Raw genomic sequence first — 26,753 nt, forward strand, 5'->3', positions numbered from 1 at the left:
TATCTGGCTCCTCGTATTCTTCACGTAGACTCCATGACGTGGCGAGAAGGAGTCACGACCTGAGCTCTCAATCTCTGAAATGTATCTTTTGTATTGAATAGGTGCAAGGGAAAAAAATAGCGCGTATACAAAAAATGATGGTTAGATAGATCCGAAAGCAGTGACTGCCGATGTAGCCGGGCCGAAAATAAGACGATAAAGCGACTCATATTAAAGTAAGAAAAAGAAATGCCAGGATGAGATCCACATTAATAATAACATGGATTGTGCTGCTTCTTACGGGCCAATGTCGTTTGGGTTTGGTGAGGCAATTTCGCTCCCCACATATTCTTTGTCCATTATCTTTCCTAACAATGTCTCTGAATATACTTTGTTTCTTTCTGGACTTGCGTCACCTTAACCCACGGCGTAACGACCGTTCTCATTTGAGCGACGAGAAATGCTTGTTGCTAAAACTCGCGAAATGCTATTCATTTTCCCACACACACACACACACACACACACACACACACACACACACACACACACATATATATATATATATATATATATATATATATATATATATATATATATATGTATATATATATTGTTTTTGTGCCTTTGTTCCTGATTAGATTTCTCGTTGCACGTAGCTCGTTTTCAGCACGACTCACTCTCGGCGTCCATTGTAAGGCAGTATTTTTGGTCTAACAGCAGTAGTCAAAACATTCAGCAGGGAAATTAAAGGGCGGATATATCGGGAGACGTGGCTTATGTAGAGCATTTCGGCTTTGTGATCTGTAATCTTCCGTCACAAACTTCCAAGGCTAAAGATGACAACTTGGCGATAAATATATCCATAAATGCGCGCGAGTCTTGGTATTTCATAGTGGTCTGCCAAATTTTGGCGCATACTGCGGGTATAAGGACTTCACAAACGCTTCGAGCAGTCGTTTGCTCGATATCACACATACGGCACGAAGACACTTGTTTGTACGGTCTGTATACATCTGAAGTTTGTACCTGAAGTCGCTGTATTGTGAACTTAGGAAATTGTGTGCCCCAATACTTGTGCTCCCCAAGGTCTCTTAAATGCGAAGCAATTCTTAGCGAACTGCAGTGACTTTGAGCGTATCTATCTATCTATCTATCTATCTATCTATCTATCTATCTATCTATCTATCTATCTATCTAGCCGCTTTCGTTTGGGTGCTCTCGTGGTCACCCTCTTAACTTGGCGTGAACCTAAATTAGCATGGGAGGTTGAAATGGTTTGAGGAATATGACGCGCTTGTCAAGACATAAGTAATGTCACAATCCCGTCGCGTACGTCATTAAACAATTCCCGCCGGACAGTAGCACATATCCATTGGCGGGTAGGTGCCGCTGTTATGCACATATGTGCCACGGTTAATTGACTCTTAGTATTTACCCAGGAACGACGAGAACACACATGGCAATTTTAAAGCGCGAGCGTTAAAAATACCAGACATCGGTAGCGTAGACCCAGCGAATGCAAAGAATAAAATGTCAAGGTCCACGCTGTAATCGAACCCAACCATTCTGCGTGGCAGTCAAGCATTCTACCTTAGAGCTACGCCAGGTCACGGAACTACTTTTCAAATAGACGCTAATCTTCGTGAAACGTCAATATTGGTTGCAGTGCTGCAAACCCAATTTTATAAACATTACATATGTGCTCCTTTGATACAGCTTTCAAGTCGGGTTAACGTCAATTGTGGTTAGCTGTCATGCACTGAAGTTGATTTTTTTTTGGTTCTTCTGATGTGCTTTTGTCCGTGATGGAAACCTTGTAGGACGCTCGAGCTTCGCGATCATGAGTACACGCGGTAGCTTAATGAAACACCGTTTTTATTGGCTTTTTACTTGCTAACATAACTTTGGTCATCGTGGAATCACTCAACCATGCAATAATAAAACAAGAAACTCCGTGTGTGTTAATATCCATATTTAGGGCGGAAAAACAAAACAGACACACAGAACCAGTTAACACAGGCGCTACTATACCTTTATTAAAAAAATCATAGCACACTCCCGCCATACCATGCTTATTAACAAGCACCAACTCTCCCAAGTTCTTCTGCACGTAACATTGATCGTTTCAAGCTATAATAAAATGCCTAATGCAAGCGCAGTTATTATAAGTGTCCACTACGTCATATTTCTTCCTTTTGCGACTTAGCAAATTGCCCACTTCGCGCCCGCAAGGTGGCCGGAAAACTTACGCAGTTGTTTTTAGATGCGGAGCATCTAATACTCGAGGCTTGTAGTGCGGCGCCGTCCGCAAGCTTCCTCCTCCTTCTTCCACCATCTGTGCATCCCTTCCTCCTCTACACACCGCGCGCGCTTCACTCCTCCACCATCTGTGCACCCTTCCTCCTCTACACACCGCGTGCGCTTCTCCTCTTCACGAACATTCGCTAGCTGTATAATGTAGCGCGCATGCGCCGTCACGCTTGGAGAACATCGGCAGCTGACGCGCGCGCATGCGCCGTCGCGCTTGGAGAACATCGGCAGCTGACGCGCGCGCATGCGCCGTTGCGCTTCTCCCCCTTCTCGAACATTCGACAGCTGACAGTGCATGCGCCGTCGCGCTGTATATATACTCAAGGTCGGTGCTCGCTCGCTCAGTTGCCGCTCGTCGGTTGGTTTGTACGGCGCGTCGACGTCCGAGGTCGCAATGATCGACGTCCCTTCGACCAGCGCCGGCCAAAGTGTTGGCGGAACCGCAACCAAGTCGTCGTCCGAAGACAAGGCAGCGCGGAGAAGAGCTCGCGACGCCGAACGTAAACGTCGGCGTCGAGCGGAAGATTCTCAACTTAGAGAACGTGAAGCCGCTTAGAGACGTCAGCGTCGAGCAGCAGCACCGGATTCGGCCGCTTTGAAACGTAAGCGTCGACAAGAGGACCCGGACTTTCGAAAACGGGAAGCAAAAAGCCATCGTGCTCAAAGTTCGTCGCAATAAATAAACACCGCCCTTTCGCATACGTGTCGTACGTGTTCATTCATTTAACACCCCTCCTACAACCACGTTAACCAATTTAGCCAGCGACCCAAGTAAGTCGCAATTTAACACCCCATTTCACAACCACGTTAACCAATTTAGCCATCGACCCAAGTAAGTCGCACTTTAACACCCCGTTAACCAATTATATGCTCCGCATCCTCCTCAGTGTTCCCCCGAGGGAAGCTGCGGGCAATTTTTTTTGGTCTCGATGTTTTTGCCGCTGGTGAAGATTGAACAAGTCCGAACGCATTGTAGTGTCTCGGCCTTAAAAGCACCCACTCGCTGTAATTGACTTGTTTGACACATGGTGCTGTTCGATGCATCTGCCATGAAATCTTACATGTGTTAAGCAGACTTCTTCTACTACACGACATTCAATGAGTGTCTTCTTTTAATCGCAGTAGCCTTTAGCTATAGCGCTGTTTTGTGATAGGACACGTTCTTGTCACGTTGATGGTCTAGCTTCAGTTCTCAATTCAACTTAAGGTTTCTTTTGAACGTTCATTAATTTGTTCTACAACGAATAAAAATAAATACAGTATTTTTTTTCCGAAACAGCCTCAAGCTATGGCGTCGGTCTGTAATAGAACAGATGATTGGAACACACGCGGCTTATAGTATTGATTAGCGCTTGAACAGAATTTTTATTCCGACAGCAATTACATGGACACTCACGACTGGATTTTGCCGCCAGCCGCGGCACCACCGCCATTCACGTTATATGTATATGTATCTATGTTTATTTGAAAACGTAAGAAAAAGAATAAACCAAAAAAGGCTCTGGTGCACGGAATCAAATGCCGGCCTCCGAATTGTGAATACGAGGCGTTAGCAACTGAGCCACGAAGGAGCACCTCTTTTAGTGTTCAAACGGCAAGCTATTTATATCTGCCACTTACCGCTGCCAATATGGCCATCTCTGGGGAACTATAGTGTTTTCAGTATTACCAGCAAGATGGCGCAATAAGCGCGCTTCGCATGGTAGGGGATTTAGCGTCGCCAGACATTGCCCCGCGAACAGGTGGAAGGAGGACGCTCACGCGCGCACTCTTATCTCGTGGTGTAAAAATTCACGTGCCTTGGGCTTTCACCGCAACAATTCTGTTGTAGTTAGTGGGCGCACAAAAGTCTCTGCATTCTTTGCACAGTCTCCGTTTGCGGAAAAGACGGCTTTCCAGACAGCCAAGTAATAACTGTGACGCTTATTTGCGCTCATTTGTACCTGTGCGTACGTTGTGTGGGTCATTTTGCGTGAGAAACGTGGGGCACGTTTGGTCTGTTTGCCATTTTTCGCGTGACCTTCCGGTTTGTGGCTATCGCGTTCATTGCTTTGCCTTTGCGGCAAAGCTGTGACGTTTCATGGGTTACTTTCTTTGCCTCTTTTTAGGGGCGAAGCTCCTTAAGCCCTCATAATGTCCGCTGTCTCCCGTCTGTCCGTAACACGTCTTCATCTGTCTGACGTTTCTAAACCACTTTCCATGTAACCTTCAACTTACAAGCAACAGTGGGCGTTGGTGGTAACCGTTTTGCATGTAACCTTCAACGTATAAGCAGCAGAGGGTGCTGTGGTTAATTGTAGATGTGATGGCGTTGCTGTCAACGATATATATATATATATATATATATATATATATATATATATATATATATATATATATATATATATATATATATAACCACGTTTCATACCACACATTCTCTTCTCTCGTATGGATAAAGACGAACGCAGGAAAGCGCGACGTGCTGAGTATCAGGGTCGCCGTTGACGTCGACGGAGAGCTACCACGGAGACAAAAGATTAGGAAGCGGATGCAAAGCAGCGACGGCGACAACAAAGTTCTACACCACAGACTAGGGCTAAGGAAGCAAAGGCTAAGTGGGAAAAACGGCAAGCTGACGCGAAGTTTAGAAAACTTGAAGCGGATGTAAGGCGGCAATACCGACAAGGAAATTCTACACCAGAGGCGATAGCTAATGAAGCTGTGATTATGAAGTGAAAACGTAACTCGGAACACGGAACCTCATACCAGATATCACAATCGGTCTCAGCACTATCTCTCTGAATAAAAAAATATATAGGTATCACAACCGCAATCAGTCTCAGTACTATCTCAACTTTAATCACAATAATCACTTCCGCAAGCTTCGCCCCATAATTATCTTCAAGCAGCTTGAAATGCAGTAATTTTTTTCGACATTTGTCGGTCGCGGACAAGATGATATTTAGCTCCCAATAAAAGAAGTCGATGACGCGGACACCTCAAGCTTTGCTAAACTCTTTCTTTGACGCTATCGCGTTGAAGAGCACTTCAGTTCACATCACTTGCAGCTTTTACACGCTAATCAATCCTTCCTAAGTTAGGCTGTGTGTTTAAAATTGAGCCAGCGCTATGATCTTTTTTTTCCATTCCATCAAAGATGCAAGAATGCTAGTCGAAACATGGCTACATTACAAATAAATAAAATTCAGGGCACATGCAAGTTATGATTTTCTGCCACACCGTATAGTGGTGAACTCCGGAATATTTATGAGCAATTGGGTTCCCGCAACCCGCACTGAATGAAAGTGCTCCGGAGTTCTTTCATTTCACTTGCATCGAAATGCAGCCGCCGTGGTCAGGAAGTTGATTGATTGTATAATTGATTGATTGATTGATATGTGGAGTTTAACCTCCCAAAACCACCATATGATTATGAGAGACGCCGTAGTAGAGGACCCCGGAAATTTCGTCCACCTGGGGTTTTTAATGTGCAGCTAAATCTGAGCACACGAGCCTACAACATTTCCGCCTCCATCGTAAATGCAGCCGCATCAGCCGGGATTCGATCCCGCGATATGCGGGTGAGCAGCCGAGTACCTTAGCCACTAGACCACCGCGGCGGGGCGTGGTCAGGAAGTCAACTCGCGTCCTACTCATTTTCAGCGCAACATCACATCATGTTATACAGAGCGGTGGATCTGCGATAAACCGAATGTTACGATTAAAACGTGACCAGCATATTCAGGTCTTAAGTTTCCCGATTTCCATAACACCGCGAGAAGCGCTGCGTATGTGCATAGATGCCGTTGAAAAATAAACCGCATCGAAATTTACCTGCAACCATGAACGCCTTTCAAGCACAATCGATCACGGCCTGCTTGCGAAATGAAGAACGGAGCGTTGGGCGAAATTGTATTGCATTGTGGGTGGGAATGAGTACAAAAAAGCAGAAACAAAAAGTTGTTGGAAGTAAAGATAGGGCCATAAAAGAGATTGTTTAAAGCCTATTTTACCTCAGGTCGGGAGAAATACGTGTTGCGAGGCCATCGGTGAATCTGTGTAAACTCGAGATATATTAACCGCTAATCTGTTATCGTAACCAGGCGTCCGAGCTTTTTCTTCACGAGTGTGTTTTTCTTGAAATAAACTTCACCTGTTAGTCTGCGTCTGTCAGTGCTCTCTTCCTTCTTGTTCATTTTTTTCGCAAAAATTCTCTTCCACAATTACGAAATGATAAGACCGTTACGTTGCAGTTATCGAATACACAAATTTCGGGGGGAGGGGGGAAGGTTGAGGTACAGTTGGTGCTAAATAGGTCATATACAGAGTTACATATAGTAAAATTTTTTGTAATACTTCTCGTGTAGGCCTATAGATATAGACAATTTCAATATTGCAAGCGTTGTGCCCCAACAAAACTTCCGGTTGCCTCATTTACTAGCTTCCAAAGTCGAAACTGAAAAGACGTCTTCACGTTTTTTCAAGAGTAAGGCAAGTCTCCTCTTAGTTCTTTATATAAAAAGAAGATGCGTAATGTTCAAGGCAACTTTTATGTACCTCACAAGAACAGCTATTAGCATATATTTTGCCAAATAACGAGAAGAAAAGTGAAGGAAATCAGCGGGCTATCTACTAACACTCTTCTTACCCACCCATGCTATTAAGGCACAGAGGCGTAAAAAACCAGATGTCAACAATGGCCTGCGTTTGCAAACAGTGAAAGGGTCAATAGTCTTTTCGGTTTTTTGACACTGCATAAGGCTTGCTGTGAGCAATCATTGTTACATTACTACAAAAATTTCTTCGGGCCTTGATAGGTGACATTTCTTTTTCATTTTCTCTCGAATCAAATTAAAACAGCCGATTACTTCTCCCCGCAAAAATATCACTGTTTTCAAAACGGAATACTACGCTTCTGATCTTAGGTGTTCTAAATCATCATTCTGTAAATTTGTTGTCGAACTTCAAAACCTTAAAACACTACAATGATAAACTTTTTGTCTAATTATGATGTTTGGTGATGACAATGCTGAGATACATTGAAAATTTCTAAAATGTTGTGTGCACGTGATGCTTAGACTGCTAGATTAAATAGAAATACTATAGTAACTTACGTCATTCTTTTGGCTGAAGCAAAAAATCTTTGCCCAGTAATGCTCGCAGTAGTGGCTCCTATTGCGATAGCACAAAGACGGCGTGGTTTGCCAAATAACAGTCGGGGCTGGCAAAAGCACTCTATCGCCAGCTGCTAAATGCTATTAATGTATACGTCAAGAGCAGCTGAAAAAAAAAATCTGGCTTTGTCGGGTTCCTATTAACGCCAAAAAATAAGAAGCAGAATATTGGTAAAGATCCGGTATTATTCTTCTTCAAGGCTAATAATTAGAACATTTCAATGGCATACTTAAGCAAACAAAACAAGAAAGCAATGTGGCACTCAAGTTATGCGCGTGTACGCCTCTTTACTCACCAAGGCAATGACGAGCCCGGAACGATTCCCGTTCAGCTTTTTATCAGCACTTTCGGCTTTGCAATGCAATCGTTTCTTCTTAATACGTTTTCATAGCAATTTTCTTTTTTACGTGAACAAAAAGCTATCAAGTAACATCCTGTGAAGATAGTTACGAAGATAATAAATTACTTAGTACATAAAGTAGTGAAGCATTGTCCACTCAACTTACAAATTACCAGCACAAAGCAAAAATTTTGGTTCAAAAGTGCGTATGATACAAGTACTTGCGGCGCCTTTGTGAAAGCCACGAACCTGCTGAATGGCGCATTACGCGAACAACCAAGCATGCATAAGATGCCCGCTTTGTACTCGCCTTGAGGAGTGCGGCCTGCGAAAAAGAAATGAACTATTTCCGGGCGCTCAGATTCTCAAAGCGTTCTTCTCCATGTGGACGCCTAGCACCAATGCATTTGCTAGTTCTTCATAGCGGTGAAGACGCTAAAACGGATTACTCATATTGCTGAAACTTTCATTCATTTCAGCATCTCAAATAGCAAAACAAACACATACACGAATGAAAACACACGCAGACTACGCGTCTCAGTTTTTTTTATGTGTTTCCTTAACAAACGCGTTTTAATGTTTTCTTAATCCAGTCTTCACCCCCTTTCTCTTCTGCTCAGATGTTTTTCAATAAATAGCTGTTTTTATTATATTCGTGTACATATCCTAGGCTCGCACCTTGATAATTATTCAAGGTAATATATATTGAACATCAAATATGTACAAAAAATGCAATAGAGCATAACCACGGCTATCAACTACTCCGCAGTCATCGCTTAACGATAATGCAGGCAAGACGTTGTCATACACCCGACTTCAAACTAGCCAGAACGCTAACATATCCAGTTTCAGAATTTTTCAAAACTGTCTCTGTCTGTACAATTACCACATATGCGTCTGTTGCAGTCACTGCATCGATCGAAATGAAAGCCCAACAAGATTTGAACTAAGTGTGCGTTTAAAAGAGTGTCGTGGTGAACTTTTTGGAATAAAAACGTTATTTTATTTTTACTTAGTATATTATAGGTATACAGTTATTTGTGCTGATGTAATTATCTGATTACCCCATGTACTTATCTGTAACTTTTTCTCTTCATTGTTGAGGTATATATTATGCAAGTGTAGATCACATGTACTTTTTCTTTTTCTCTTTTTGTATTTTCGGTTATGTTAACGCAAATTATGTACTCGTAAGTTCCCCAGCCCTTATGTAGTGCCCCTACCAAGGACTTTTTAGAGTAACAAACTGAAGTTGCGTGAAGTGAATGATTATGTTTGCTAAATACTTGCGATGTTCTACAATGGTAATTTTATGTTGATGGATGTAGCAAGTGTGGTTTCGAAAAATGAACATTCAACACATAAAAACGCACCAGCGGATGTGCCTGAGGGTGTTAGGAGGAGGAGGGAAGTGGGTCGGTTTACACTTCTGGAACTATATTTTCGATTAAGGCAACGGAGAAGTCCAAGAAGACTAGTGTTCTTCCAGACGCTTCTGTTGTGGTACTCACCGACGACGTGTAGCCGCACCGTCGAGTTTCTACGAGCACCATCCTGGTACACAGCTGTGCACGTGTATAGACCGGCGTCCTCGAAGCGCACGCTGTTCACCTTGAGGCTGGCCGGGTGGCCAATGATCGAAAAGTACGCCCGCCCGATCCACCCGTGGCCTGCTGAGCGGCTCACCTGCGAGAGCGAACGGCAAGGATAGTGTTAATTTGCAGTAGGGTTCAAATTGACCTTCTATGTACTTTATGAAGGTCATTATTGAGATAGCTAAATGATAGAAAAAAGAATAAAACACGAAAACGGTCTAGTATTTTCTCGGCTTACACGGTCAATAGGAGAACCTGATATTATTTTCAACATTTACCTTATACGTGTTACTTCCTTGTCACTTATAATAATAATAATAATAATAATAATATTAATAATAATAATAATAATAATAATAATAATAATAACTTCTACCTCTTACGTTCGAAGACCATGTTATGGATATAAGGAACGCCGTACAAAAAGCTCCGGACATTCCCACTAGTAGACACTAAGCAGGGCTCTACCCATTAGCCCGCTAGACAAGCTGGACAGCAGCCAAGCTCCGTAGCCACTGCTCCATTGACGCTGACTATCAATAAAGGTTTCTGCCATCGACAAGTCAAAGGGAAATCCTGAAGTGCAGTGTCAACATTAAAACCGCAGAGGCCTAAAAGTTCGTAATAGCTCACAGCGCAAGGCACTCACTTGTAGCAAGTTGTTCCCTCGTCCTCCTGCAGCTCCGTTTCCACCCGTGGCTCCGGCAGTCGTCTCTCCGCTCAGTGTCGGATCAGGTCCGAAGTCCACAGTGTAGATGGGCTCGCGGCTGGTCACGGCTGCACGGCAGCCGTATCCCAGTGGTGATGCCGCTCCGGAGGAACCGCTGTGAAGATCCCGCTCGGGCGAGTGGTACCAGTGCACGAAGGCCAGCGAGTCGTTGGACAAAGCGTCTCGTAGGTCGCACGGCAACTCCGTTTGGTGACCTTCGCGCACGATCAGGCGCTTTGAAATGCCTGCACATTGTGAGAAAAGTAAGAACCTCTTTGAAATGGTCAAATCACACAAGGGTATTAATGAATAATCAGTCAATTTCATACAGCACTTCTGCCAGTGCTGAAATTGGAAAAAAGCTAATCAGAAAGCAGATCCAAAAAGGAGAGTGACTCCTTCCTTACCACGGGGAAATAAAAATAATTGCCTGTGGGGACACTCTCGCCCTTCACTTACGGTAAATTTTTAAATTAGTAATCAGTTATCGACATCATATGTGGATGGCTGGTTCTCACTATGTATTGCATTGATTGTATCAGAAGAGGTACAAATAAGATGCTCACAAATTTCATTAACATGCTCCCGGGACACCAGTACTCATCGCTTTTAAATGCGAAGCATTTCTCAGCTAACTTCGCGACTTTCAGCGTATCTATCTATCTATCTATCTAACTATCTATCTATCTATCTATCTATCTATCTATCTATCTAGCCACCCCGAACGTTTAGCTCTCCTGGCCACTTCGATGATGGTATCAATACCAAACTTGGTATGGGGTAACATGACTGTATGGAGAACATATATGTCTAGTCATAACAAGAAAATTACACCGTGTATGTCATGAATGTCATATATTACATTTCATGGTCCTGCAGCTCTTGTGGTGGTTTAGCTCACATGGCATGTTGCAAAACTGTTATGGTATGAAATGATTGCATGGCAAACACAAGTGACAGATCCTAACATGAAAATCATGACATGCGTGTCATGTAACAAGATGCTCATGATGCGCACGCGGCTGTTTCGCTAGCGTCACATATAACAAATTTTGTATTACAGTACTTGAAAGGATCATGATGGTATGCTACTGGTGCAAACATGATAATGATGAAATGCGTGAAATGCGTGTCATGTATTAACAAGACTACATGCTACGCTTATGATGCGCTGGCGGCCGTTTCGCTAACTTCACTATACCAAGTTTGGTATTGGGACGTGAATTGATAACGAAGGTATGAATCTGGTGCGTTAATGACAAACATGAGATTCATGTCATGTAACGACATGACTACATGCAACGCTCATGATGCGCTCACTGCCTTTTAGCTAGTTCCACATGTAGCAAACAACGGTATTGCGCGGCGCGAACGGACGACATAGGTAAGTGACACATCCAAACATAATAATCAGGACTTTTGTGTCATATAACTTGAATACATACCACACTGATGATGCGCTCGTGGCCATTTCACTAACTTTACATATGCCAAATTTGCTATTATGTGACGTCAATGAATGACGAAGCAATGTGACTCATGCAAACATAATAATAATGAGAGGCGTGCCACATGAGAACATGACTACATGCCACAGTCAAGGCACCAGTACATTTTGACGTGATGCGGTGCGCGTGCTCGCCGGCGTTCATTTCATCGCGTCACGCCGGCGCTGCCACGCCAGGCGCCGGTCCTTCCATATACTCGCAGGCGCGCACCGTGTTGGGGTTCTTTGACGCATGCGTGTTTCAGCGCGTCTGGCATCCCTCCGTCACGAAAAGAGGGGGACGCAGTGTTTTCTGGGCAACGCATCGGCGCGAAATGCAGCATGTTGCATTTCGCGCCGGTTGCCACCGGGCCGCTCTGACAGACGCTTGTCACGCCTGGCGTCAAACTGGCGTCAAAACTATGCACAGAAAATTTCAAGCAATTTAGGTAAAAAAATTGGTGCCTTACGTCCCTCCAAATTTGATGTGTGCAATTGTACACACAACCACCAAAGAGGCTAGGCATTGGCGTCGTCATGCGTGGTAAGTATGGATTCGCCGCTCATTTTAGGAAATCACAAGGATCAGTGCTTTTGAACAAAGCTGAAAATAGTGGAGGCAAGAGTGCACCTATATTACGCGCTGGTGATCCATCTTCACCGAATGGCGTGAGTTGAGCGTCTTCGGCTGTTTAACTAGTTATGCGTAAGTTAGCAAGCGAACAGCTAATATAGTAAAGCCAGGGATGGTAACCGGTTCTGTGTAGCCGCTATCCCGCCCTGCAGTGTGTAAAAGGATGAATAGTGTTAATTTTAAGGTGTACCAAGAAGTGTGCAGTAGGTAGAGAGTAACGTCAGAGTTGGTTAGTGTTTTGCAGTATTTATTATCGCTAATAGTAAGCAGCCGCTTGCGCAATGCTGTTATTTAAAAGTTGAAAGAACGTCATCGTCACCCTCAGGCCCAGAATAACTTCTCAGGACGGCATTCCATAATATTGTGTAGTCTCAGGGGCTCCTGGTGAAAGCAAGCTTCACGAATCTCAATCGTGCTGAAAGGGAGTACGAGGAGTCCAAGCAGAAACGCTTCAACCACCGCTGGTTTCGTTATGTCTGGCCGTACCTTTGGCTCCTCGACATCGATCACCCCATGGGAAAAGCTACACGTTCGCTTCATTTCGGAACCCGAAGAAGTGGCGTGTTTCATCTCCGCATGAGAAACAATGTCTTCGTACCATCACGCTCCTTCCCTATTGAACAGAGACCGAAATTGTAGAGATTGTTAAGCGGTTTATTGGCGGACACTCAGCGATGATTAACGACAGCGACAGTCAATGCGGGGATCGACTCTCTGCGCGAGCTGCTCTTCTTCTTATCAAGAGGGCGACCCACTAGAAGGCGCTGAAGAGGACGACCCACTGTTCTAAGGCTTTACCACAACTACCCCGGGTACGAAAAGGGAGCCGCCTGGCGACCTAACAGGTGGTTAAAATGAGCGGATCATGGTAGGCCTTCAGGCGCTCCACGTTAACAATGTCGCGTCCTCGACGACGCATGTCCGAAGATGGTTCGATGGGTTCAATCAAGTAGTTGACTGGGGAAGTGCATTTGATGACACGGTAGGGGCCTTCGTATTTGGGCAATAGTTTTGAAGATAGGCCAGTTGCAGTAGTAGGGATTGAGAGCCAGACGAGCGCTCCAGGAAGGAACGTGGGCGCAGTAGTGCTGGCGTCAGCGCGAATGACTTTTTGTCGCTCTTGATCATGCGCTGTAAAGGTCCTTGCAAGCTCTCGACACTCTTCAGCAAGCTTGGCTGTAGCAGAAATAGGCGCCCACTCGGACGGATCTGGCTTGTACGGAAGTATAGTGTCGATGGTGTGCGACGGGTGCCTTCCATATAATAAAAAGAAAGGTGAAAAGCCAGTAGTGCTTTGAGGGGCGGTGTTATATGCGTAGGTGACGAAGGGTAGAATGTCATCCCAATTTGTGTGATCGGCGGCGACGTACTTGGAAAGCATGTCGCCGAGCGTACGGTTGAAGCGTTCCGTGAGGCCATTCGTCTGCGGGTGGTAAGCAGCAGTTTTGCGGTGAACAACGTTGCACTCTTTGAGAATGGCTTCGACGACTTCAGACAGGAAGACGCGGCCTCGATCACTGAGCAGTTCCTGAGGTGGACCGTGTCGCAGCATGAATCGTTGGAGCAGGAAGGAGGCCACATCGCTCGCTGTAGCCGCGGGGAGAGCGGCAGTTTCGGCGTATCGCGTGAGGTGGTCCATGGCAACAATGGCCCAGCGGTTACCAGCTGACGTTAGTGGAAGTGGCCCATACAAATCGATGCCAACGCGCCCAAACGGCCTGGCAGGGCAAGGTAGAGGTTGCAGACCTACCGGTGACAGTTGCGTTGAAGTTTTGCGGCGCTGACATTCTATGCACGAGCGAACGAATTTCTGCACGTAGCGGTACATGCCGCGCCAAAAGTACCGTTGGCGAATGCGGTGGTAAGTCTTCGATACCCCGGAGTGCGTACATTGCGGATCAGAATGAAAGAATTCGCATATGTCAGAGCGCAGACTGCGAGGTTTGACTAGTAGCCACTGGCGGCCGTCACCGTTGTAATTGCGTCGGTGGAGGAGGTCGTCGCGAACGGCGAAATGGTGGGCTTGACGACGCAACGCGCGAGTGGATGGATCAGTCAGCAAGTCTATCAGTGAGGCAATCCATTGATCCTTGCGCTGTTCAGTAGCAATGGCATGAATGCTAATCGAAGAAATGGCAAGGTGAGACACTGAGTTGTTGGCATTGTCGTCAGGCAAGGGAGAGCGCGACAGGGCGTCGGCGTCAGCATGTTGCCTTCCATTGCGGTATAGCACGCGGATGTCATAGTCTTGCAGGCGAAGTGCCCACCGGGCGAGACGGCCTGAGGGATCTTTCAATGACGACAACCAGCATAGTGCGTGGTGGTCGGTGACGACATCAAATGGGCAACCATACAAATAAGGTCGGAACTTTGCAAGGGCCCAGACGATTGCCAAACATTCCTTCTCGGTGACTGTGTAATTAGTCTCGGCTTTAGTAAGCGTACGGCTCGCGTACGCCACGACATATTCCGGGAACCCTGGTTTGCGCTGCGCAAGGACAGCGCCGAGGCCGACACCACTGGCATCCGTGTGTACCTCTGTAGGGGCCGTAGGGTCGTAGTGGCGGAGTATGGGAGGCGACGTCAACAAACGACGAAGTGTTCTGAAAGTGTCGTCGCACTGTGATGACCACGAATTAAGAGGCCCGTTACTTTCGAGAAGCTTCGTCAGCGGCGATATGATAGTCGCGAAGTTTCGAATGAAGCGCCGAAAGTAGGAACACAGTCCTACGAAACTGCGCAGTTCCTTGACGGATGTCGGCTTGGGGAACTCGGTCACGGCCCGAAGCTTGGCTGGATCAGGGAGAATTCCGTCCTTGGACACGACGTAGCCGAGTATTGTCAGCTGCCGAGCTGCAAATTGGCACTTCTTTAGGTTCAGTTGCAGACTGGCGTTGCTCAGACGCGTTAAAACATGCCGAAGGCGTTGAAGATGCGTCGGGAAGTCAGCAGCGAAAACGACGACGTCATCGAGGTAGCACAGGCACGTGTGCCATTTTAGGTCACGCAGAACTGTATCCATCATGCGCTCAAAGGTGGCGGGCGCATTGCACAGCCCAAACGGCATAACGTTGAACTCGTACTAGCCGTCGGGAGTGACAAAAGCGGTCTTCGGTCGAGCGTCCTCAGCCATAGGTACTTGCCAGTACCCTGAGCGCAAATCGAGGGATGAAAAGAATTCTGCTCCTTGCAGGCTGTCAATCGCGTCATCTACCCGCGGTAGTAGATACACGTCCTTACGAGTGATCTTGTTGAGGCGTCCGTAGTCCACACAGAACCGCACAGAACCGTCCTTCTTCGTGACGAGAACGACAGGATATGCCCAGGGGCTGCTAGAGGGGCGAATAACATCGCGGCGAAGCATGTCGTCGACTTGCTCGTTGATTACACGGCGTTCTGTGGGAGATACGCGATATGGACGTTGCCGCAGCGGTGGGTGTGCGCCTGTGTCGATGCGATGCGTAACGGTGGATGTGCGGCCGAGAAAAGGTTGAGCGACATCGAAAGAAGAGCGGAATTCTTCCAACAGGCCCAAAAGCTGGGAACGCTGGCCCTGCGTAAGGTCGTAGGGTATGCAGGGACCGAATATATCATCGGATAATGAAGCAGATGTCGAAACAGCACCAAGCGTACAGGAACTTGAGCAGTGCATGTCATCGGGTTGATCCATAACTTGCGCGTCTTCGATGGGTTCCACGCTGCCGAGACATTCCCCTCGCACCAACGTAACGCTGTACGGAGATGAGTTCACAACAAAAATAGTGGTGCTGCCGTGAATGAGTTGCACGGTCGCGAAAGGAACCAGCAAGCTTTTTTTTTATGAAGACACGATGAGATGGCGAGAGGAGTGCAGCGGTGTCAGAAAAGCTTGCGCAGTAGAGCGACACCGCAACGGACGAGTTTGCAGGCACTTGAGTGTCGTCTCTGACGAGTAACTTGCTTGCAGCGGATGGACTGTCAGCCGGCGTCAAAGAAGAGAATGGCGTGAGTTCTATTTCTGCTGGTGCGCAATGAATGACGGCGTCGTGGCGGGAGAGAAAATCCCATCCTAGAATGACATCGTGAGAGCATGAAGAAATTATGATGAATTCGACCGCATACATCACGTCCTGAATCATAAGGCGGGCTGTGCACATCGCCGTAGGGTGAATACTTTGGGTGCTGGCTGTACGGAGGGAGAGCCCACAAAGCGGCGTGGTCACTTTGCGCAGTAATCGGCTAAGTTTTTCGTCCATCACGGATACGGCGGCTCCAGTATCTACAAGGGCATATGCACGAACGCCATCCACAAGCACGTCTATCACGTTCGACGGGCTTTCCTGAGGGCTTCCGCAGTTCGACAGCGTCGCAGCCCTTGCCTCGTGGACTGCGACGACTAGTTTTTCTGGTCGCCCTCGAGTGGACGTGGCCGCATTGGCGACAGTGAGCGACGTCGTGGAGATGGTGAACGGCGGGTAGACGGAACGGGTCGGGACGACGGTGACATAGGCGGCCGTTGGTCATAAGAGCGGCTTGACTGGCTGGGAAAGTTGGAGGCGACCTGCGGTTGCTGCACACGATTGCAATAGCGTGCTACATGACCGACGCAACCACAAGCAAAGCAGATGGGGCGATTGTCAGCAGTGCGCCATTGGTTTGCGGGTCGCATCCATGTCGCAGAACGCGATTGGCGAACCGGCTGCTGATATGAGTGCATGGTAGGCGGCACTCGGGGCACGTGGGTGACGCCGGCGTATGTAGGCGAGACCGTTTCTCCTAAGGCCTGGGGCCTCGCGACGGTTTCGGTGTAATTTAGGGGAACAGTTGCAAAAATCGGTGGGGGCGGCCTTGCAACAACTTGGGCGTAGCTGAGTGGCACAGATGCAGGAGGCGGCTGGTGGTATTCAGGGACGACCTCCGCGATTTCCTGCTGAATGGCTCGGCGGAGCGGAGGTAGAAGTGTACTTGATGGCTGTTGAGCATGTTGTGGGGAAGCAAAAGCCAGTAGAGAGACCTGGCGGGCAACTTCCTCACGCACGAACGACTTGATTTCGGCGAGCAAGGTTGCGTGGTCAGTAACTGCTGACAAGGCCGAGAGATCAGCATCACGTGGTGGCGGTCGACGGGTCATCAAGCGCTGCCGCCGCAGCTCGTCGTAACTTTGGCATAACATGATGACTTCTGCCACAGTGCGAGGGTTCTTTGCCAGGAGCATGGTGAAGGCATCGTCGGCGATGCCTTTTAGAACATGCGTGATTTTGTCAGCCTCTGACATGTTCAGGTCGACTTTCTTGCACAAGTCAAGGATGTCCTCGATATAACTTGTGAAGGACTCGCCGGTCTGCTGGGCTCGTTCACGTAAACGCTGTTCAGCTTGCAACTTACGAACGGCCGGGCGGCCGAACACGTCGACGACAGCGGTTTTAACAGCGGACCATGTCGGGAAATCAGATGCGTGGTTGTTGTACCACATGCCGGCCACACCCGCGAGATAGAAAAACAGGTTGCCGAGTTTACCTGCCTCGTCGCAATGGTTGGGGACGCTCACGCGTTCGTACATGGCCAGCCAGTCCTCGACGTCGGTGCCATCCGCTCCGGTGAAGACAGGAGGGTCGCGGATGCGGGGGACACCGGGACATGGCGTCGGCGTAGGAGGAAGCGTTTGCTGGGCGGCGTCTTGGTGCATGGTTGGAGGCACGGTACGGGATCGAAGCTCCAAGGGCATCGAATGCGGACCGAAGGTGTTTGAAGAGCAGAGCACTCTCAGCACTCTCCACCAAATTGTTAAGCGGTTTATTGGCGGACACTCAGCGATGATTAACGACAGCGACAGTCAATGCGGGGATCAACTCTCTGCGCGAGCTGCTCTTCTTCTTATCAAAAGGGCGACCCACTAGAAGGCGCTGAAGAGGACGACCCACTGTTCAAAGGCTTTACCACAAGATAAACACCTGAAAAGAACGCAGACATCTTTCAGATTTACCACAGAGAGAAAAATGCAGCTGTTGTTAACGGCATGTTCCAAGGAAATCTTCGATTGTGGTATAGCTATATATATGAATTTTCCCTCGAGAGCAAATACGCTGACAAAATAAGTGTATATAGCACGTTTTTATAACTTGCACCCTTCCACTACCGTGAAAAAAAAGAAAATTATGCCAAATTTAGAGAAATTCGGTTTTTCACAGAACTTGCGGAGCTTTTTGTTTTTGTTTTTTTTGTGTGATAAAACGCTACTTTTGTTTCAATTCAATGGAGTTCCAGAATTTTATATTATTGCGTAAAATAAAGCGAAACTTGGCTTTACTGTAGTTTAGTAAAATTACAGATAGCACCAAACTGGAAGCCGAGACCCAAATGGCACAACAAGGACAAATGTCACTATCTAGCGCCAATAAACACGACTATTAGGAGTGTAGCAGCGATTAGCTCATTGTGGATCCAAGTCTCGTTAATTACCAGTACAAACGTGATCGGTCCTTTTGGTACAAAATCACATATTGATTACACGTGTCTACCGAAGCGCAAGGGTTAATCTTACGATGGTAATACTTCATTACCAACCACAACCCCGTGTAAATGCAGATTTGATTGTTTATTATTCCAAGGTTTTTTGTGGTGCTGCACGAATCATAATGTACAGTGCTTCAGAATATCCTAAAACTTATAAGCATCGCCTCTCGCTGCAGGCTGGAAGAAAAGCTTACGAATGTGTTCATTCTGCGTCGGTAATAACATTCATTTCACACTTTTATTGCGATAGCAAATATATGGACACACTCGGCTGAACTTAAGCCACCAGCATCGACATTGGCATCGCCGTCACGCACCGTATATAAATATATATATACACGCAAGAAAGAAAAAGTCGTGAAAAAGACTCAGGTGCGCGGAATTGAACGTGGAACCTCTGCGTCGTGAATGCGAGGCGTTAAACACTGAGCCACCGAAGCGCACGTCCTTTAACGCTGAAATGGCAACCTATTTATATTAACTACTACTTATGCTGACGGGACTCGGGGGGAATTTATTTTTTATATATGCGCGTGTGTGTGCCCGCACGTTTAAATTGCATTTGCTTGCTTGCTTGCTTGTTCCTTTCTTTTTCGGCTCTCACCCACTAAGGGGGATTGGCCAAAAAGCCGGTGGTTAATGTAAGTTAATACCTTTAGGTTTTCTAGACTAGTGGAATATGATTACTGTGTTTTGACTGTGAAATTGTTTTGGCGCATTGTAAAAAAGGAAAAAAAGGGGGTGGGGAGAGCAATAATAGAATTTGTTGAATATCTGAGGTGGAATCGTTATATGAAATTTTCCTGAAAGTTGAATCATTGCAGTGTATCATCTAAATAATAAGTGGTAGTGTGGCTAGTAAAATTCGAGAGCTGATTGCTGACTCAGCGAGGTAATCTTCTTGTGTTATACGTGAATTCGCAGAGAGCCCCGCAGATGTTCCTGTCGCTGTGTCTCAATGAAGTGGCCCCAAAAGACAAAATATTGGGAGTATTAGGTGATATTCCTACATTTCTGAATAAAATTTCGAAGCAGTTTTTTCTTTGATTTTTGAAACGGTGACATGTGATAAGAAAATGGTCGATATGTTCAGGTTCGTTACAACTTGAGCACAGAGAGGATGGCACCAGACCAGACCTGTTTAAGTAGAAATTAAGAGGTTGTACACGACAACGTAATTTTGTTATCACGACTTCCAATTTACGCGTGGGACACCATTTATTGTTCCATGTGAAGCGCAGGTGCTAGAAAGCTGAATTAGGTATCACGATTTTTGATGAATCTTCAAGAAGGGAAAGTTTTCTAAATCTCGCTGCTGTTACATAAGCTGTAGGAGGCTTGATTGGCACAATCGGAAGATCAAGATATGTTTTTGCAAGTGTGTCAGCCATCTCGTTTATAAATATACTACCATGGCCTGGCACCCATATCATTCACACTAGACGAATGTTTGCTAAGAATAATGATTTAAAAGTTTCTGGTACTGCTGATGTCGACGACGATGATAAAAATGAACACATGGAATACGAGTCAGACACTATCACAGCTGTCGAATGAGTCACAGGAAGTTTACGAATAGCTAGTATAACGGCCATTAATTCCGCTTCAAATATTGGTGTATATTCTGGGAGGCGTAATGAAAATGACCAGAATAATGAGAGAGAAAAAATACCCACACCTACCTTCTCGCCACTTATAGATGAATCGGATGCAATTACTATATTAGTACGTAATTGAGACAGGTTTTGTTCTAATAAACCAATGAAATATTTAGAGGGCAAGTGTTTAGCGTTCATGGGGAAGATATCGTCAAATTCTATTTGCACTTGGCCGATCGGTTTGACAGATTGTGTGATCTCGAATATATTAACAATTAAAGCATCTAGAAGTGTTTGAACAAATAGCACTTGGGGTTTATATACACGGGACCAATGCTCATTGAAAAAGACACAAGGCTCGGCAAAGAATACAAACTGTCGCCTTGTTGAAGTGGATCCAGAAAATTTAAATAGGTTTTTACTGTTAAATACGAAATCTGCAAGCAAGGGTGGGTATCCGAGCTTCTTGATACAAAACATTGTTAGCTGTGAATTTTGGCACACCTAAACAACTACGTAAAGCTTCCCGCTCTAAGAGAATCAGGGGGTTTATTTTGTATACTGTTTTTTTGTTTCACATTTTTTGTTTTGACCTCTGATCTGTGTAATGATACAAAAGCTTTGCTGTGTCAGATTCTGAGACCTCGAAGCATGAGAGAGCTGTCTCCTGTTTGTTCTTACTTTCTCCCAAGCCTGCATTTCGATTGTTGCAAATTTTCAGCATGAGCTTGTGATTTAGTTACAGAAAATTGCTCGTGCAAAACTGCATCACGTTAAATTCTGTCAGTGGAAGTAGAATGCAAGGCAATACAATGATATGCATTCATAAGCTCAGCATCCCCAATACCGACTCGTTGCAACATTTTGTGCGTCATGCAGTCTGTTGTAGGGACGGAAATTACGCACAGAACATGTGCCCTACAATGTGCACTGCAGGGGCCAGATAATGTCACATCTGGCTTTGCCAAGTCACTTGTTAGACGAAAGACGGGATTCCTTCCTGAAGCAAGTTTTTTTTTTCAATTTGTTCATTCAGTGGCCTTAGTGCAACATATATGTGGCGTGATGAGCACGATTCCTTTAGTAGCCTATCCTGCGCTTGTAGTTCAGAGGACCTGAATGGTCGGGCTCTCTCCATTAAAGCACCGTTTCAGATTGCACTACAAAAGGTGAAGTATTGAACCACCAAACGCCAGAAAATGGACCCGAAATAGCAGAAACGATCAAGTTCTTGATTTTATGCGTATCCAAAGAGTTCACGTCTTAAACAGTCTTCTATTTCCAATTTAAGGTGTGTCTCACATATAACATATCTGTTTTCGAGTGTTGAACCGAATTATTAGCAAAAGTATATGACATAGTTTTTTAAATCCTGGATTGAGCGACCCTTGTGGCCACCAAAAAGCCCTCTTCTATGACAAAAAGCCGGTCCGTATGTGCCATCAGACACGCACTGGTGGTAAGAAGCTGTAGCCCAAGATTAGCATGTGGCTGCTGAATTACGTTCTGGCCGATGAACCAGTCCAACCAGCAAGACACGGTCCGATGCCTGTTTCTGGTAGTGGTTCGGATTACAATTACTCCCGCCAACTCTGGGCACATTGATTTTTTCGGAGTTGTCACCGTGTTTGCGTGCCTATGCGTCACCGCTTCCACTGAAACAAAAAGTCGATATCGTTTCATTATGCAAGTCGAACGACCAAACACTGGCATCGTTGTATCTACTTGGGGATCTTATGTTCCAGGTCTTGACTGCCGTTTTTATCACGTTTTGCAGTCGATATGGAGTTCCCTACGCACGCTTGTATATGGTTTTGCTTCCATGTACGTATATGTCATCACGCCACAGGAATATGGAAACACGAGTAAGCAACAAAAGAGCAGACGCATTGCTTTATTTTACATTCGTCGGTGTTTATTCCTGGTCACATGGTCTGGTATGCCGGGTATTGATTCGTGCAGCAGATATTAGAACCGTAGACAGAATGAGAATACTGAACGCATTATGGCCCAGTTTGTTTAGCCTTGAGTAATACCGCCGCTAGCTTTCACATCTAGGGCACCCCTCCACTTTCGTTCATACCTTCGAGGTCTGAACCACTTGTAATCGATCAATCAATGTAAGCGACGGAATATCAGGTAGCGCTTAAGGTTTGCTCAGTGCAAGGCGGGATTATTTTTGTCCCCGTGAATTCATCAGGGTCCATCGAGGTGGCTATCAGGGCAAGCATGCGCGAAAGTTTTGCTAAACACAGGGTATGAGCGTGATCTGGTGATAAGTTTAAATGACTCTGCTAGCTCTATATGATCTCGCCACTACTTTATTGATAAACGGAGGGTGCAGTATCAGTGCATTGCTCGGAAATAAATGTCGTGATTTTCCCCATTTGTTTTATCAATAATTTTGAAATGGCAATATATTATACTATCTATTGTTGCATCAAGTCAACAGGGGCATGCTAGTGCATGATAAACAAAAACGCGCACACCCGTATAACACTAACCATAAGCCAGCACAATTGGAATAAATGGTAAAAATTAGGTCACGCATTGGGAAGCGGCACGGCAATATATTGGTTACTTGTACTTGAAGGTCCACTGCTGTTGCTGATCATTGTTAGAAATCGTTCCCTAATTTTGTATTTTATTTGAGTAGCGTTGCACTAAGTATTGATATATATGCACCTCAACAATGACAACAGGACAATCACAAGTAACTGTTTTAGCGCTACAAAAAATTGGTTCAGGTGTGTTATTATTATGCCTAATTGAACGCATCACAGACTAATCCGCAGCAAAAAAATGTCGCTTCTACAGTTCCCCACATATCCTGTTGAATATAGCTATATTTAGCTCGCCTGCTGCACCGATCTCGAGAATAATACTCAAGTACATACGACATCCGTTTCTCCTCAGTACCAGCCAGATGAATACGCACCACACGCAATTTCGATCTCGGCTTGTTTGAAGCCATTTGCGGAATGCAAAATCCACGTTATCACACGCACTCGGCTCCCATCCGACATTGTTATATACGTTATCAGCACCGGTGCACAACAAATACAAAGAAAATTTTATTATTTTTGTATTCATTTGACCTCATTTCCACGGCTCTGAGTAATCGAGTCAGACTGGCGATAGCACTCACCTCCTGCGGTCGACGCAGGAAGCGTTTCTTTCTGCGGTGAGCTCGGGACCAAGCCCAAGGTTGGAAGCATGTTTGTATTTTGTATTGGAGATATCAAAGATTTGTATTTGATATTAGTACGACAACTTAATCGATGCTTACTTATACTGGGCTACCACTCAATCATTCAGTACTCTAAATGGTTTATTGACTTAACACATGTTTCTTACGTGTTCCGCAAACACTCGTATGCCATTTCTTTATCAAAGCACATATCCCCGTACACAGGGCTCAGATTGGATAACTGACTGCAAAAAAGTATGCGAGCACTTCGGAAGACAATAAAGTGAAAAAGTTTCATGCAGCTGATGCCGCAATGATTTCATTTCAAATACACCAGGATGAATTTACTGACGACAGCAACAGTAGGCTCCAGAAAAAAGAAACATTGTACCAATAAAAGACGCGTCGCTATGATGCCCAAACTTCTTGCACATGCTTACATGTTGCCCTCATTCCTTTGAAAGCCATTTGTCCACCCGGATCTTTAATTATTCTTGGCAATAACTGATTACTTCGGTGGCGTAAGCAGTCACACTTGCAGTAGTCAGGAAACCCTGCAAATTTCACGACAGACCAGAAGACCACAAAATAAGTAGTAAGTTGAAGTAGCCCCTCAAATGTGGGTGCTCTTTGTTTGCCCGCGAGTGAAAACATAGATATGCAGCCTGTACATTTATTTCACTGTACTATCACCTGAAAATCACGACGTATTTAAAAGTGAACTTTATACTAGTTGGCGCAAGGTGGCCTTTTCTGTTTTTTGAACAGCTGTTCAAGCCACCCGGTGATAACTGTCATCATCACAAATGGGTGTGCGCCACAGAAAATCGCCTGATAGCATTACTCAACACTGGTTCACTAAAAATGAAGAATGGAACAGTGCGCTCAAGGAGTGTATGCGAAGCAACGGCAGTGAGCCGAAAACATTCAGTACGTTCAAAAAATGAAAACTAGAAATTAGGAATAAGAACAGAAGCTGAAAGGAGACTCCGAAGCGATATAAAGGCTACATCAACGAGGAAGGGCCGCAAACCTAGGATGAGAGCAAACGTGCGGTTTCAGTGCAAGATTTTTTCTTTGAGGTTTGGTCAACCATATTACGTATGTGACTTAAGTCGAACCTCTCCGCAGGGAGTATCAACGTCGCACAAATAAATCACCTTCCTGAATCCTCACAACGACCTAGACGGATCCTACAAAGAACCAGCATCACCTAGAGCAAAGACCTAGAAACAACCTCGAATCAATCAGATTAGTCTTCAGAATACTCCAGTTTTACAGGTTCACACCTTCTGTCACTGCATGCAAGCTATGCTATTTTTGAAAAGAGGGTGCAATACGAAATTAGCACAAGTTCAGAGCAGATGTTTATTTTAAACAATTACCAATGAACATCACCAGTGCAGAACTACTATATGCAGTACGTGCCAGTAGGGTAATAATGAAATATGCTAAACTAGTGTGTCTATTTAAAATATGCCTGCTCGATTTCCTAATTGCTTGAGGATTACACTCATCCGACTCCACGACCGCTCTCACCTCAGAACGCCAACGTGAACTGCTTCTGACAAAATAAAAACAGTGATTCAGTGTAAAGCAATTGAGTCATTTCGTTCCCTGCCATTTAACGGGCGTGGTACACTACTGTGTCAGCGTCATATTATTCGCTGATGGGACAGTACTCAGCAAAACGTGAGGGCTATGAGATGGCTGCGGAACGACCTCAAATCTCAGAGGTTAATGACTACAGATGAGCCGCAACGTATTCACCAACGCCTAATGAAGCCTTGCTTGCTTCCCCAACTGCCGGGGACAGCCGCACACCACAGCCTTGGCCACAGTGCCTTGGTTGTTTCTTGCGCTTACTTTCACTGCAGCGACGATTAACTTCTACGCGGCACAAGATAATGTGCACAGGAAGTCATTACTTACAGACCCAGCTGTCATAGTTTAGTAAACCCATTCTTTGCTGACATATATCTTTTTTCTTATTTTGCCATCGACGTTTTTTTAGCGATACCTAACTTTTTAAGAAAAAAAGGCGAAACCTTTGTGGTATTCAGAATACTCATTTATTTATGCACAAAATTATGCATATTCATTCGCCACCAGCCGCATATACTTTTCAAACATGTTGCATGCATAAGAAAGCCAAATTGTTCCTTAGGTATGGGAATACTAATCTTAGTATGACGTGTAGTGGTTGTTTGATAATATTTAAAATGTCTTCATTGTAATTGTTTGATATGTGGAGTTTAACGTCCCGAAACCACCATATGAGTATGAGAGACACCGTAGTGGAGGGCTCCGGAAATTTCGACCACCTGGGGTTCTTTAACGTGCACCCAAATCTGAGCACACGGGCCTACATGTTCGTTTCTGTACATTACACGAAAGGTTGCCGTTGCTCTGGCATCATTTTTCTCCGGCGTGCCACCATAATGCGCGGAATGAACCGGCAAACAGAAACATGAGCACGATTGAAGAATCAGGGCACGCCCATTCGGTGCTGCTGTCCTTTCGCCGAGCTTTCTACGGGCCATTCTCTTGTGAGCCCACTTATGGCAACGTTACGTGGTGGTACAGCTTTCTGTATTGATCCACCGGACGCTATCAGAACTCTGCGAGCTCCAGAAATAAAGAAATAAAACAAAGCAAGAAGAGCTACGCTTCATAGGGCATCGAAGAGGACTCCACTGTTCTGTGCTCCAATATTTGAACAGTGGGTGTTACCTTACGATGTACGATCTGATTTTCAGCTAGCTCTCTTCATGTGCACTGTTGATTTTGTATAAAGTAGGCGCTGGATTCAAAATGTTAACAAAGAACTACCGCTACGTTACTTGCATGCCTGACATTTTATACAACATCCTCTTCAGGAAATACAAAAAAACAATAATGATGAAATTTCAGAGCTGCAGCCATTCATAGTACAATGTATGCGACCAACGGGCTGGCTCCAACACTTAGGAATATACGCTTATTCTGTCTTTGCCTTCAAATATTCTGAGCCTGTAAAATAAGCTGAAAAAGTATATCTTTTTATTCACTGAAAGGATATGCAAATGTTAAACTGAAAATCAAATACACAACTCAACAAACAATTGGGCCTGCACAAATAGAACGAATGAAAAAATACTGTTTAGAACCCATCTCTCGTATTTGTGCAGCACAAAGCACATTTTTTGTGTGTGTTTTTCTACATCTGACACATATATCACGTGTGTGTTGCGCAAAGTGTTTATTTTAATCGGTGGGAATTA

At 45.3% G+C, this 26,753-nt stretch overlaps 1 protein-coding gene across 1 annotated transcript in view; it reads right to left on the reverse strand.

Moving 5' to 3' along the window:
- LOC119183818 (neural cell adhesion molecule 2-like) overlaps positions 1-23,518 on the reverse strand; it is an 85,373-nt gene extending 61,855 nt beyond the window's left edge. Inside the window, exons 1-3 of the mRNA XM_075867045.1 lie at positions 23,449-23,518; positions 10,031-10,335; positions 9,298-9,472 (exon numbers count right to left, since the gene is read on the reverse strand). Of these exons, the coding sequence (XP_075723160.1) occupies positions 9,298-9,472; positions 10,031-10,335; positions 23,449-23,518 (550 nt within the window). The remainder of the gene's footprint in view (positions 1-9,297; positions 9,473-10,030; positions 10,336-23,448) is intronic.
- Positions 23,519-26,753: the final 3,235 nt, after the last annotated feature.

This window comes from Rhipicephalus microplus, chromosome 1, assembly GCF_043290135.1.
Source record: "Rhipicephalus microplus isolate Deutch F79 chromosome 1, USDA_Rmic, whole genome shotgun sequence".
Taxonomy (NCBI): Eukaryota; Metazoa; Arthropoda; class Arachnida; order Ixodida; family Ixodidae; genus Rhipicephalus; species Rhipicephalus microplus.